We start from the raw sequence: 14467 nt of genomic DNA on the forward strand, positions 1-14467 counted from the left end.
GATGGAAAGTTCAGTAAAGATGCTCCAGTGTGCGATGGTGCCCTTTGAATTATTTATCGCATTCAAAGACAGAAATATGGTGAAAACCTAGTTTTGAGTTGTAAATGAGTCCCGGGAACGTAAGGAGGAAGCACAGATCCTTTTTCTGCAGAATGACATGGTCTGCGGGCGCATCGTGCGATATTGCGGGAGCACGCCGCGGCCCACGTGAGCGCAGAGCTTCACGGCTTGATGAGAAAACATCCCTGACACCAACTGCCAAAGGCTATCTAAGCAGATAAGACAGATAAAGTATGGAAGAGGAGAGAGAGAGGTACAGAGACAACTTGCCCAAATGACAGAGCAGATTAGTGACGGAATTAAGGAAAGAAAACAGATGTCCTGCCTGGGTCAGGAGCAGCACTCCCTTCCCTCTGCTACGGAGACAAAAGCTCTCGGAAGCGGCGCTCAGCCCGCGTTTCTCACAACCATCGCAGTGACAAGTAGTGCAGTGTTAATATAAGGTTGTAGAAACCGTGATTAATGCAAAAATTCGAACTTGTGGAGTGGCCCTGAGCGAGGTAGAGAAGAAACAATTGCGGGTGAGGGGTGTGCGAGCCGGGGAGGGTGAGGAGCTGCTGGGAAGGAATTCTAATGGAGGAAAGGAAACTTGTCTTAATGTAAGCAGCAGTTGTGCTAGAGGTAAGTGAGGGGAAATTCTTCATTTATAAATGGTTCGTTGACCCATGATAATAAAGCAGTGCTGCAGAAGAAGGATAATTATCTACTTAAGTATCAGATGCCCTAAGGGTAAAAGCTTCCCTTCTCTCCTTTTGAAAAATGAACTCGGATTAAACGAGTGTCCTTTTTCCTGTTTTACTGTTGACATGGATTTCCTTTTTATGAGTAAAATTAATTAGTTTTTCTATTCCTTTATTCCTGGTATGGAAATCAGGTCTGCCAAGCAAGTCTCTAGCTCTTCCCCTGGGCCCTAAGTTCAGCCAATAGCATCCTTTATGGAGGTGCTTTGTACAGTGTGCTGGGAAGGCACAAATAAATTACAGGCACTTTATTATGCCCAGTAGCTTTCCAAGAGGCACAGCGTTTTAGAACTAAAAACCCACAAAAGTGGGCTTTTTGTCCCTGTCCAGGATTGGTTTATTTCCAAGTAGCTGCTTTCTAAATACATATTTCTCCTTTCTTCAATTTTAATACCAGAAGACACAAGAAAATGAGATGAGTGGTGCCATAGCTGATGCTGGACTGAAAAAAAAGTGAGGGAGAGATTTTCAAAGCAGATTAACACCCGCAGCTGGGGCCAGTCTTCTCCTGTTCTGTTGGGAGCTGCTAGATGTGGAGCTTGCTCAAAAAATCTGCTCCCACTTGAGCAAATATCCATTACCATCTTGTCTGTCCTCATCTGGACTCTGAAAAATGATCCAAACCTCCCCTACTTCTTCACTTCCAGAATATGTCTCTTTCCCCCAGTCAGAATTATAAACGCGATTCCTATGATAAACTTGGTGAATGTAAATGTATTGTCTCAGTGTTTATGGAAATAATTTATCTTTCCTATGTATTAATCCTTCTTTATTTCAAACGTCTCATGCAGTTCTTGAAAATCAGGTTGACATAACCTTTGTGTGAACCTGTTAACTGCAGACCATCTCCTAGTTATGTTTGCTGGAGTACAGAGAATATTTCTGAAACCCTGCAGGCTTCCAGATGCAGTAAAAATACAAATGACTGTAATGCAGTGGTATGGAGCTTAATTTTCTTCAAATAATCTTTGGAAAACTCATTTTAATACTGAAAAAATATGAAGTTTTTAATTTTCATAGCCTTTGGTCATGAAAAGTTCAAGTGATGTTAAAGGTGATTTTAAGGTCTTTGTTCTGCAAACACAATACCGTGAGTCAGAAAAATCCTGTCTGCAGGGAATTGAAATGAGAATTGAGTCCCAAGTGCTTGGTGTTGGATTTACACAACTGAGGCTCTGCAAAGAATTCTGGGCCCTATTAATAATGTTACAAAATTGACTTTCAAGTGAGGAATCATAGCAATTATTAATTTCTGTGAACACAGCAGATCAGGTGATTGTGAATAGCGTCTGTGTACTTCCATTGTTTACTTTATAGCTTCATTTCACTGACTCACGAAGCGCAGTCATCAAGGTATATTTAGTGTTGTGAACATCACACTTAAGGGAATAGTCTTAATTATCTTAATGTATTTCTAAAAACATATAATATTTGTAATGGTGAATGGTAATTAATGTGATGTTGAAATAGGTGATCTGCTATCACCAGCATAGCATTACCTTTTTCACATGTAGGTACCTAAAATTAGAGGTGTAAGATCAAGATTTTTAAAAATACATACCACATATGGAGAAGTATTGGAAGACTGCTGTCTCAGATCACACACCCAAACCCATCTTAAATCCCTTTGGCTTTTTAAGAAAGCAAAAACATCTTTAATCACAAAAGAAAATGTCTCACTTTCAGAGTGAGCATCTCTCCATCAAAACGGTAACTTTGAGTCTGTAAAAACTTTGTTTTCCTTCAGATGTCTCAGGAGTAACATATGGACTCTATTTTACTCATTTTGCCCATATCTGAGGGGTTTGAGGAAGCTACTTCTGAACAAAACATCGTGTGATTCCTTGTATTTAGCCTTATGTTTTAGTTGCTGTAATCCTGGGAGAGGAGGAATTTAGGCAATTCAGAAGTGATGAGAAGCAGGTTACAGGCTCGGGATTGAGTCACTTGTCCTTCTGGACCGCTCATACTTGCGTTGGTGCCTTGACAATGCCACCTTCAGATGTCCTCGTTTGTCCTCTGCGGCCGGCGGAGCGTTTCCGTGACTTGTCTCCTGAGGAAGTGGCCGATTTATTTCGTACGGCGCAGAGGGTGGGCAACGTGGTGGAGAAACACTTCTGCGGCACCTCGCTCACCATTTCCATTCAGGTCTGTAAACCAGTCAACTGAAAACGCTTTAACGGTTTGTTTGATCAAGCTTTAAACCTTCTTCCCTAGTCCAATGACAAAGGGACATACAAACTTCAAGGGGCAATAAATGCAAAGTAATAATGAAGAAGCAGCACAGCGTTTGCAGGACGGACCTGGGGAGAGCAGCCATGTCTCCCTCCCGTCAGCAGGTAACCCACTGCTGGTGATGGAGCCAGATCCTGCTCGCAGCTGGTGATATGCAGCCATGTAAATAGGTTAACAGTTCTGACCTTTCAGTTATTTGTCCTGGATGCTTTTATACCCGCAAAGAGCTCTGTTTAAAGCAGCTCAGGAGACTGGGGTGGTGGTTGGCCCTGGCTGGAGGCAGGTGCCCACCAAAGCTGCTCTGTCACTGCCCTCCTCAGCTGGGCAGGGGGGAGGAAATGTAAGGAAATCACTCAGCAATTACTGTCACAGGCAAAATAGACTTGACTTGGGAAAAATTAATTTAATTTATTACCTATCATAGTTAGGATAATGAGAAATAAAACCAGATCTTAAAGCACCTTCCCCCACCCCTCCCTTCTTCTCAGGATTGGCTTTGCTCTCCATTTCTCTCCCTCCTCCCCACAAGCGGCACAGGGGATGGGGAACGGGGGTTGTGGTCAGTCCATCACACGCTGTCTCTGCTGCTCCTTTCTCCTCAGGGGAGGATCCTCACACTCTGCCCCTGCTCAGTGTGGGGGCCCCCTCCCATGAGAGACAGTCCTCCACCAACTTGTCCAACGGGAGTCCTTCCCACAGACTGCAGTTTTCTTCACAGAAAGAAAGCTTTGCTCCGGTGTGGGTCCCCCCCCCAGGGTGCCATCCTTCCGGGGCAGCCTGCTCCAGCCCGGGGCTACAAATCCTGCCAGCAAACCTGCTCCAGCCTGGGCTCCTCCTCCGTGGGGCCACAGCTCCTGCCAGGAACCTGCTCCAGCACGGGCTGCCCATGGGGTCACAGCCTCCTTCGGGCATCCCCCTGCTCTGGTGTGGGTCCCTGCCCCACCGTGACCCTCCATGGCTGCAGGGCACAGCCAGCCTCGCCACGGGCTGCGCCACGGGCTGCGAGGGAATCTCTGCTCTGGAGCCACCTCCTCCACCTCCTTCTCTACTGACCTGGTGGTCTGCGGGACTGTTTCTCTCTCATATTCTCACTCCTCTCTCCAGCTGCATTTGTGCAGGTTTTTTTTTTTTGCCCTTCTTAACTATGTTATCCCAGCAGTGCTACCACCATTGCTGATGGGCTCAGCCATGGCCGGTGGTGGATCCATCTTGGAGCCGTCTGGCATTGGCTCTGTGGGACACAGGGGAAGCTTCTGGCATCTTCCCACAGAAGCCACCCCTGCATCCCCTCTGCTTACCGGTATCTTGCCACACAGACAAAATACAGCCCATTTCATTAGAGTACGAATTCAAGCAAGCATGCTTTGGTTAAATTCTCACTTACGTGTCTGATTTTATATTCACAAGGATCAGAAATCTATTGCTAGCTATTAAAAAATACGATCTGAAAGAATGAAAAATAACAGCTGTCAGTTTTGTGGTCTAAGGTACAGTTTCTCACTTTGCTGTGGCCTCATATGGAAAGATGCCTTGTCCAAAAACTTTGTCTTGAATGGTTCCCAGGAAAGCGTGCTAATTCAACATACAGTGAAATTGGATGTGAATGTTGATCGAGTAAGATTTGTGAATCCCTGGTGATCCTCGTTAGTTCTTCTAACCTGAGACTTCTCTCTTTGCTTACAGGATGGCCCCGAAGCCGGACAAACGGTGAAGGTGAGTGCGTATTATGCAGAATACAAATTAAGAGACGATTATAAGAACTAATAAAAGATCAAAGCCAGCCATCTGCAGACCATTGCTGTATCGTTATTTTATCCTTGAGATCAAAAAATCCCAAGTGTACAATAGCTGCAAACTCTTTTTATGGAAATGGCACAGGGTAATGTTTACAGGTTTTCTTTCTAGACAAAAATATTCAGTCGTGAAAATATCTTCTCTAAGCTGCCGGGTGTGTTTATGCAAGGAAAGCCTTAGAAAAGAGGCATCTGTTGAAGTTTTTGTTTGTTTTGTGGAGAAAATATTGCCCTTCCATTCATAATCTCTTTGTTTGTCTTTTTATTGCCTAATGAGTTGTAGCTAATTATAGGAACAGTTAAACTGAACTGCGTTATGAAAATATACCTTTTGTCTAGGCTTTCTCTCTCCATATTCATGGCACATTCTTGTTACTGAAGTTCAAATGTAATGGAGCCAGTGAAGCTTAAAAACAGATTTTAAGTGTACTTCTGAAAAAAAGGCGGGGGGTGGAGGGGAAGAGAAGGATTTATGATTATACTCTCCACTTGAGTAATAACATAGATACCATCCAAGATGGCTCTTCAGCCATGTTTCACTGCCTCATAATGCAAATGCATGTGTAGTTAGATTATATGCCTGAACATTAGATAAAGGCTATTTTTTACATTTGGAATCAAGGGAAAGTCAAATATGGCTATGGTTTAGCACTTTGTAAAATCAAATTAGATGCCTCAAAGAAGCTGTTTGGGTTGATTAAGATAACTGTAACAACCAAATGATGGTGTACAGAAACATTTCACTTCTTTCCAATCTGCTGGTTTGACCTTATTTTTCCTACTCCTTTTTGTTGCCTGCTTCAAATATTTGGCAGAGGGGTGATAGGGAGAGAGGAGAGAAATTAGAAAATCCCCAACCTTCGGGATGCTGAGGAGTGATGAAGGAATGTAATACAATTTACTTCAGTTCTGTGGCAAAACAGATGCCTCGGCTCGTGACTTTGAGTGCCTTGGGTGGGTTTTACTGGGAATGCCTGTTGGTAGGTGAAAGTCTCAGTTTAAATACTTTCCAAGTTAAATTTTGTCAATAACAGCAACATGCTTTAACAACCAGATCACAGGATTTCTTTTAAATAACTTGGACAGATGTTTTCTCTGTGTAAAGCAAAGGTTTATAGGAATTATTATATTAAAATGTGAAGCAATTTGATAGTGTGAATGAGCAAAATTCCCATCCTCTGTGACTGTGAACAAATATCTATGGCGGCCTTAAAAAGGCAAGAAATTCTGTTTCCTTTTCTATTTGTGCTGGAGACAAAGAGGATTAAGTGTTAATCTATCCAGTACATTGCAAGATGGTAACCACCCTTCGTGCTCCCTTCTCACACTTTTAATAAGCAGTGAGATGAAAACGACCCACTCCTACAGCTGTGAACCCCTAACGCTGTAATAAAGAGTGTGTATTCATAAATCAGAGGTTAGCAGTTTGCGTTCCTCTACTTTTCTGCATCATTGGGCAACAGTGTAATTTATCATCATCACTTTGGGATGTTTATCATCCAAAAATGCCGACAACTATTTTCTTCAGAGAACTTAGAGCTTTCAAAACGTGAATTGGGGAAGAAATTACTACAATCAAAATCTTCTTTAAAGTGAACAACAGGGTGGGTACAAGAAGAGCTGGTTCCATTTAAACTGTTTTGAATCAGAAATTTGAAAAAATCATCTCTATGATCTGCAAATAATTTATGAACCTCAAATTCAATGTGTCATGTGTTTCTGTAGGACTTTTTCTCCCCGTATCAGAATGCACAATAATCCAGTCTTCCTCTGAGGGGACTTTTAAGTAAAGTTGTGGAACAGACTAAACATTAGAAAAACATTCTAATGGTGAGAATAGCAGAGCATCACAATAAATATCCCAGGGAGTTTGTGGAGTCTGTGTTTCAACAGGGTAGGCAAGCGTATGTCGGGAGCTAATTAGGTGTAGCTGATCTTGCTTTGAATGGGGTTGCATACCAGATGGCTCCAAGAGTCCTTTCCATTTGTATCTTGTATAATTCTGTATAAATACAGGCTACTGTATGTGCTATGCAGGAAAAGAATTGCAGGAAGCAGGAAAAGGACCATTTAACTGGCTGTTGAATTGGTCAGTGCACAGCTTTACTAGAAAGTGGGAGGCACTGTCAGCCTAGCTGAAGCTGAAAAACTGACAGAAATGTTATCTGAAAAAGATCAGGAAATCCTCTTTGTCAAGAAGAAGGAATGGTAATCCATGCCCCAAGAGCAGTTTTGGACCTCGGGTTTGCGTACGAGTCTCAGGTCTTTCTTTGCTATTGAGATGCCAAAAATTATGGGCAGTGCATGCAGCAGGTTCCAAGGAGATTGCCCTTTCAGTGCGATTTTGAATAGAAATCAGTGATAATATCGACTGCCCGTGTTACACGGTCATTGCGCTGGTGTGAAAGCTGCTGGTGTGTGCAGGTCTCCGTCAGTTGTACTGCAGTGCTAGGATACTTCAGTGGTGCCTCTTGGACTCGCCCCATCCTAGTTACCTCCTGGGAAGTCGTTTATAACCAAACGCGTGGCTGTGTTGTTGCTGTACTGCGTTCCTTAGGGATGCTGTCCTGCTGACCTAGGCCAGCAGAGCCTGCAGGACGGTGCCTAGGGCAGCTTATGGTCCTTTCCTGCAGTCTGTGTGTTTGCACTGGATGGGTCTTGAGAAGAAATTATACTTATACGTGACCCTCAGCTCGTCAATACTTTGAAAACGCAGATGGAACTTTTCTTACCCGTTGGAAATCTACATTTGCTAAGGAATTCTGAACCATGTCCCAGATCTCAGACCATAAAGTAATGCAATATGTTGCAGCATAACCTTTTTCATAGCTGCCCACAGACTGTGCCTGTTCCAGCCCTGTCACTTATTGATGAGAGGGACAAACGTCCCTCTCCAAAGGTGGTCACAGACGCGCACGCTTTGCGTTTCGTTGTCCGAGGCTCTTGCACCAACTCACACCAGAGAACCTGAGCATCTCTGAGCAGTGTGTCAGCAGGCAGAACCACCTTCCAGCATTAAAGGCATTTTGAATACTTATTTCTTCTTATTTGAGAGAGAAAGAAAATTGTATTTAGGTCCTCTTTCAAAGAATATTTATCTCTGCAATTCTGAGCTCTGTTTTTCTTGGAGAACACAAACCCCGTGGTGTCCTTGTGCCAGGAATGGCGGGTGAGTTCCATGCCAGTTCTGTTTGAGAATGCCTTAAATATCCAGGCAATTTCATGGATCAGGGAAATCAGCTCTGCATCTTAATGCAGGGCTCTTATTGCTATGTCAAGTGAGTGACGTTTCAAGATTTCACCAGTATATTTTATAGCTGCCTTTTCAACCTCAAGTCAGCAAATGCTCTGGGTGCCTTGGTGGATGTACAGCAGCACAATGTAGAATAAACTCTCAGGTTTACCTTTTCTGTGAGATTCAATCACAGGAAACTCCATGTGCTCTGTACTCTGTAAAGGCTAAACAAATCAAGCTGGCAGGAGCATGATGCAACTAATTTATCTGTAGAGACAAGATAATGTTGCACAGCAAGTGTCCATTGCACAAACACATATGAACACACACTCAATTTTGCAGCAGTGTCAAAGTCTCCAGCAGCTTGGCACCTCCACTGTTACCCCGAGTAAGTGCCTGTTTGCCAGTTACAGGTACACGGAAATAAGTGAGGGCGCGAGACTGATGGTGGCAGTGTGGGCATATGCGCAGAAATTTTTCTGTGTCACACACTCCACTAATTATTTTTCACTAAGATTGTCTCACGATTATTTTTTGATGTGCATGTTTTTCTTTCCCAGATGGTTTTTTAATGCTGTGTTGAATCAATCCACCTGGCTTGCATTCTTTAAAAAGCTTAACCTGAGCTGTGGAGTCTTGGGTTTATTTCAGCCCAGAGTAGACTGCTCTTTCATACTCTTTGTCTACTTATCTCTGGACCTGAAGTACTGGACTTCAGGTTTGAGTCTTTAAATTTAATCAGATCGCATTGCAGCCTGATTGCCTCAAAGGGATTAAATTCACTAACTGCAATACACGATGCCTGTCTGCTTCCCTGCAGACTGGCAGATGTGAGTCCTTGTTTATTGGAGTATTGGAAACCACCTTTTGCTTTCTTAAAAGAGGACAAAAAGCTGGCATTTAAGAAAAATCTTTGCATTTCTCATCTCTTAAGTAAATATAAAATTCAAGAGAAATGCAAAGATTTTTCTTATCTCTTAAGTAAATATAAAATTCAAGTGGAAAAAACATGGAAGAAAGAAACAAGTATTTGAAAACCAGCTTGCACTGAAACATGTGAACAAATGGTCTTGTTTGTTTTACTCTTAAGAACCATGATTCTCTTGAAAGCTTGTGGGATGCCCAAAAATGATTCGATGAAGTACAGCAGTCTCTTTGAATTGCTTTGAGAACCATACTAATAGTATTTGGTTGGAGAATATGTAATATTGCAGGCAGGTAATTGGTACAGCAAATTCCGTAGTCTCAGGGCTGCTCTGTCCGTTTTGAGCTCATCATTGTCTGTTTCAGTACCATACTTGGGTTGGAGCAGGTTTTGGTGGGATGGTCATGGTGAACGTTTTGAAAGCTGGGATTATACTGCCCTTACAGATATGGGGAAGCAGCAGGGGTATCTAGATAGTTTGCCCCTTCTTGCTTAAAGCTTTTTACTGGCTCTTCATTTTTTTTCTACCTCTAAACAATAATTCTTGCCCTTCTCAGTATCTGCCTTGTGTTGGTCTAATTCTTCTTTCAGTCCCTTGGCCAGACCTATGTTTTCCATGATGCAATGAATTGTTACAGTGCTTGAGTTCTGATTTCCTCTTACCTATCCCAGGTCCGTACTCCTGTTCCTTACATTGACATCTAGGTTTTAATTGAGCTGTAAGCTTCCCAGGAAAAGCATCATACTGCGTTTTTGTTTGCCATGCTTGTAGTCCAAATAATCCTTGGTGGATCCATAAACCCTCCCTTAATACAAATAATATGCAGGACCCGGAATGAAAATGGTTCTTAAGACCCCCTTAATTTGTACAGTTCAGCTCCTGTATGTCAGACAAGGTAACAGCTGACAAAAGGAAGAGCTGTCTGTGTCCAGTATACACCCATGCAAAATTATAGAGGCTTTCTGAAGACTGAAAGAGATGGAAGAAAATTGGGAATGTGGAAACAGCCTAGTGATTGATGGACATGACACCTTCCTAGCTGATAATACCAAAGGCTCCAAGGCACTGATAAATTGAAATGATGACCTGGATAATGAAGTCTGATCTAGAAATATCGGGTTGTGAAGTTCCCTGAAGGGATGGGGACAGAAATTTTTGAAAGATTCTCTTTAGCAGTGAATTATGATCGTTCTGAATCAGGATGATTTTGACTTTCCACTAGTGAATGTCATGGTACCCTGTACCCCTAACTTACAAAGTAGTATTGTTTTCTGCCCCTAGACAAGCACAGAATAGTCTGTATGGACTGGAATGTAAAGAAAAAAATCCCAAACCAAAACAATTAAAGATGTGCAACTATAACTGAGGAAAGTCAAAGAAATTTCAAAAGAGAGAAGTTGAAGAATGGCAATGCAAAGGAAGATTTTACTTTTCTGTGCCAGCAATTCCACCCTTTCCTGCCATATGGGTTTCTTAGATGAATAATCTCTTTAGGTAGTTAATTCCAAAAATAGCCCCAGAGCTAGTCAGAGTCATTGACAGTGTCTAAATTAAACTCTAATAAGCAAGTAAGTGGGCTCAAGCGCTCGTTTAAATTGCCTTAGTGAACAGATACTGAGTCCTGCAGCTCTGCTGGCCACATCCAGCATCTGGCTCTTCCCTTGGTGGGCAGCCGACCCGCAGAGCAACGGGTGGGAGCTGAGCTGCGGGAAACGGCTGCAGGTCTGCAGAGGTCCTTGCGTGGGGGCAGTCAAAGGGTGTGTGCCCTTCCAGAGGTGTCCGTGGGAGCACGGATGTGCCCGTCCCCAGCAGCCACGTCGCGTGTGCTGGGCCACGGCTTCGCGCTGCGGGCAGTGACCCGACTGCTGCAGGGGACGCTCCCCACGCTCTGCCTTTCTGTGCAGCTCCAGGAGAGCCTGCTCCTGCTGTGACAAAAGCATTTTAAATATGCCACTTTTCTTTTTTCCTGGCACATGTTCAGATATTTACGGTTTTCGTGACAGGAGAATCTTGAACACATCAGTCAGTCAGAGGGGTTTATTTGGGATGTTGAACACGCTCCCATTTTTTTCTTTTTTATTTCTAGAAACAGTTACATTTCAAAATGAGAAAGTATTTCTAGCAGAAAGGTGGAAAAGTTTTCTTCTGAAAATGTTACAACAGGGTATTTTGTCAACAAAACCTTTTTCTTGATGAAAACAAAACCTCTTTTGGAAATGTTTTCTGGTTTACTGCATTGACATTTTGTGGCAGAAAAATACAATGCGAGAGGGGTGTTGAGAAATCCATGAACTGCTCCACTTGCTGCTCTTCATTTGCCCCACAATGACTGAGATTAGGATCAAAAATCCTATGTTTTAATTAGAAAGTATCTTTTGCTCCTTTGTTCCCTTGTTACAGCAATATGTTTTGCATTTAAATCATTCTCTGTCTCTGAGTAAGTACAATCAATCAAATGCCACTCTTGAGTACAGGTCCTACAAATACCCTTTTGTACTGTAAATGCAAAACCTCTAGAAATCCCAGACAATGCATGAGGTCTAAAATCGTTAATAGCACAGTCAATGCTGTCTGATTAATTTTTGTGTGGTTAGTGTATGAATTTCCTTCCGAGCTCTATCTCATCCATAATGCTTCTTCTCTTTGTCAAGCTCCTATCTTGCACACCTCTTCATTTCACAGGGAATGCTTGCTTTCTTTTCTTTCATTGTATTCAGCTAGGGTGTAACTCACCAAGAATAATGCAAAAGCACCCCCGTTCAATTCAGATGTGTAACTTGACGCTGTTCTGTGTTTCACAGTATGTGAAAATCCTTTATTAAGGAAGTGTTGCAAAGCTAGATTTCGGTTTAATAGGTTTCTGACTAACTCCTTCTAAAAATTAATATGCTCTGTAACGGAATATTGTGTGCCAGTGCTCTTACCTCATGGGATTTTTCACATTTGTTTTGCATTCTTGCCTGTCGGGTGCTGCATTTGCTTCCTCCAAAGATCCATCACAGAATTATTCCTTTGCTGACCACAGATTAGAGGGGATGTCAGAGGGTCACGTGCAAAACAGGCTTCTTTGTGCCAACACGTGCCTTCTGTAAGCAGGCACTTACCCGCACTTGAACTGTTTTCTGGTTGAGTTGTGGATGTTCTTGCCCAAAGGCGTTCTCTGTTGACTGCTCCGTGTTCAGCTTTGGTGCCTCAGCTGTCTGGCTGGAACCTGGGACATCCGGACTCTCCCAGGGGAGGGCAGAACCGCAGTGCTTTGCTCCCTGTTAATGACCCAGTTTCAGCCAGACAAAGGGAACCCGTTTATTGGTGTCTTGGCCGACTTATCAATGCAGTAATAAAGAACATGTTGAAATGGCTTCATATTTTTTTCCCTTCAAGTCACCTTCCCTTCTGAAAATGAAAACTGTCTTCTTAAAGCTGCCTCTGCAGCTCCCCAGAGCCTGCACAGCTTGAATGAGTTTGTTGCTTAAAAAAGTCAACAGAGGAAGAGCCTGTGTAATGTTTTTGTATGTGATAGCAAGGGAATGGAGGCCTTTCCTAGCCCTGTGCTCCTTTATCACATGAAGAGGGTAGGTGGCTATGCTGTCCTGCAACCTTCTGAAATCTGAAGCACATCTGAAATACATGTCTGAGCTAGTCCATGTGCTTTAGCCTGTTCTGGCAGCACCACGTTAGCCCGTGTAGGAGTGCCTTTCTTCCAGAGAAAGAAAAGCCTTTGCTTGAAATGATTTAGAAATGGAAAACTAAGGTTAAAATAATAGAATAAAACTTGCTCAGCAAGCTCCAGGCAGGATGACAGGGTGAAGAGTATGTAATATTTTTACTGTGGTTTTTTTTTGTTTTTGTTTTTTTTTTTTTTTTTTTTTTTAAAAAAAAAGAAAAGAAAAAGAGTCAAGTGTTCTGGATACTGCAGTGTGGTTTTGTATCATGCTCGTTGCAAGCCAGGCTGGACTAGCCAAGAGCTTCCTGCAAGATAAAGCACAACTGCCCTCTTAAGCCTCATATCCCCCATCCCTCCTGAAAGCTGCTTGGGTTCCTGCTGGCAAGACCGCTCATAAAGAGGGTTATTGTGGAAACTAGTTAGTTTTCCATCGTGGACGAAGCCCACAGGGGTTACTTCAGTGTGGACAGGGGCAAGCAGGCTGGGTTTGTTGGCGGGGCTCGTGCCTGGGCTGGGAGGCTGCTTCTGCGTCAGGACTGGGAATGACACATGGTCAGAACCCGCGCCTGTACGCAAGGACCCGTGCTGAGCGGGCTGTGTCCGTGCACATCCCTAAACAAATCCTGCCCAGTAGCACTTCCAAGGAAGGCTCTGCAGCCAGGAGCGGGGGAGACCTGTACCCCGTGGTAAAGGCAGGAGATTGGAAAGGCATCCTGTGTTTGCTAGATTGCTCAGGTCTTTTTGAAGGAGAAAAATGGTTTCTTATTTGGTAATCTCCTAGCTTATTATCTCTGAAAAGTCAACCCATTTTCTATTTCATTTATACTTTTCCTGAGTTACCTCCTTCATTGCTACCATGAAAATCTTCATTTCATGTTGTCTGCCTGCATCACTGATCCAAATTCTCTCTGTGAGAGGCTGGACCCAGAGGTAGCACTTTATTTTTCTTTTTTTTTTTTTTTCTTTTGATGGATCTGTGAATGAGCTTTATTATTTCTCCATTGGGAATGTATAGAAAAGACAACAATGCTGTGATATTTTCTCGCCTGGCCTTCCAGCACACCTCGGCTGGATCACAGTTATCATTAGGGGGTGGTTATCTGCCCAGACTGAGGAGCGGATCAGCCCACGCCATGTTTAATGGATGCTTTTTCTGCACATAAGTCCTCCCTGAACTCGGCAAAAGCCGTTCTTTCAATCGTGGCCTTTTGGTGAGGTCACCCGACGTTACATTTAGAATTATGAACTAACAGGATATGAATCTGTAGCCTGTCTTGGATTCTCTGAGTACCGTGTACGTAAAACAGCCTTGGTGTCTGGGGCTAGATTACTCTCTGGTGTAAATGGTTCCATTCCCTTGGGAAAATGCGTAGACTAAATCAGTGGAGCTTTTGCCATGTCTGCACAAACGTTTTTGACCCTCCTTGTGTAAGCAACTCTTGGATTTCATATAGTTTATCATATAAACCTACAGTTATTAGTCATATGTTTAAATCTAATGATTCTGAATGCAAATTAGTATTTTGAGAAAACAGCCTATGAAGCATAATTTGATAGAGTGGTTTTAATTTTTTCTTTAAATTTCTTCCACTTCACATGAAGTTCACTGTCACAGTAACTATCAAGTAAAAAAAGAAAAAAATCCCAGAATTTATTAGTTTCTAATGAACTCCCCTCAGTGCACATACATTTAGTATCTTTCATTAACATTAATGAGAATTATGCATGCATCCTGGGGAGAACAGGCCCTGTTGTTTTATTTCTTTTCCCTGTTTTCAGTACTAAATCTTGTCCTGCAGTCAGTTCTATAGGTC

At 42.8% G+C, this 14467-nt stretch overlaps 1 protein-coding gene across 1 annotated transcript in view; it reads left to right on the forward strand.

Moving 5' to 3' along the window:
- The first annotated feature begins 2789 nt into the window (after window positions 1-2789).
- The window catches only part of FHIT (fragile histidine triad), a 55358-nt gene continuing 43680 nt past the window's right edge, over window positions 2790-14467 (forward strand). The window contains exons 1-2 of the mRNA XM_010148467.1: window positions 2790-2948; window positions 4719-4748. Coding sequence (XP_010146769.1) covers window positions 2790-2948; window positions 4719-4748 — 189 coding nt within the window. The remainder of the gene's footprint in view (window positions 2949-4718; window positions 4749-14467) is intronic.

This window comes from Eurypyga helias, unplaced genomic scaffold (genome assembly GCF_000690775.1).
Source record: "Eurypyga helias isolate BGI_N326 unplaced genomic scaffold, ASM69077v1 scaffold8363, whole genome shotgun sequence".
Classification (NCBI taxonomy): Eukaryota; Metazoa; Chordata; class Aves; order Eurypygiformes; family Eurypygidae; genus Eurypyga; species Eurypyga helias.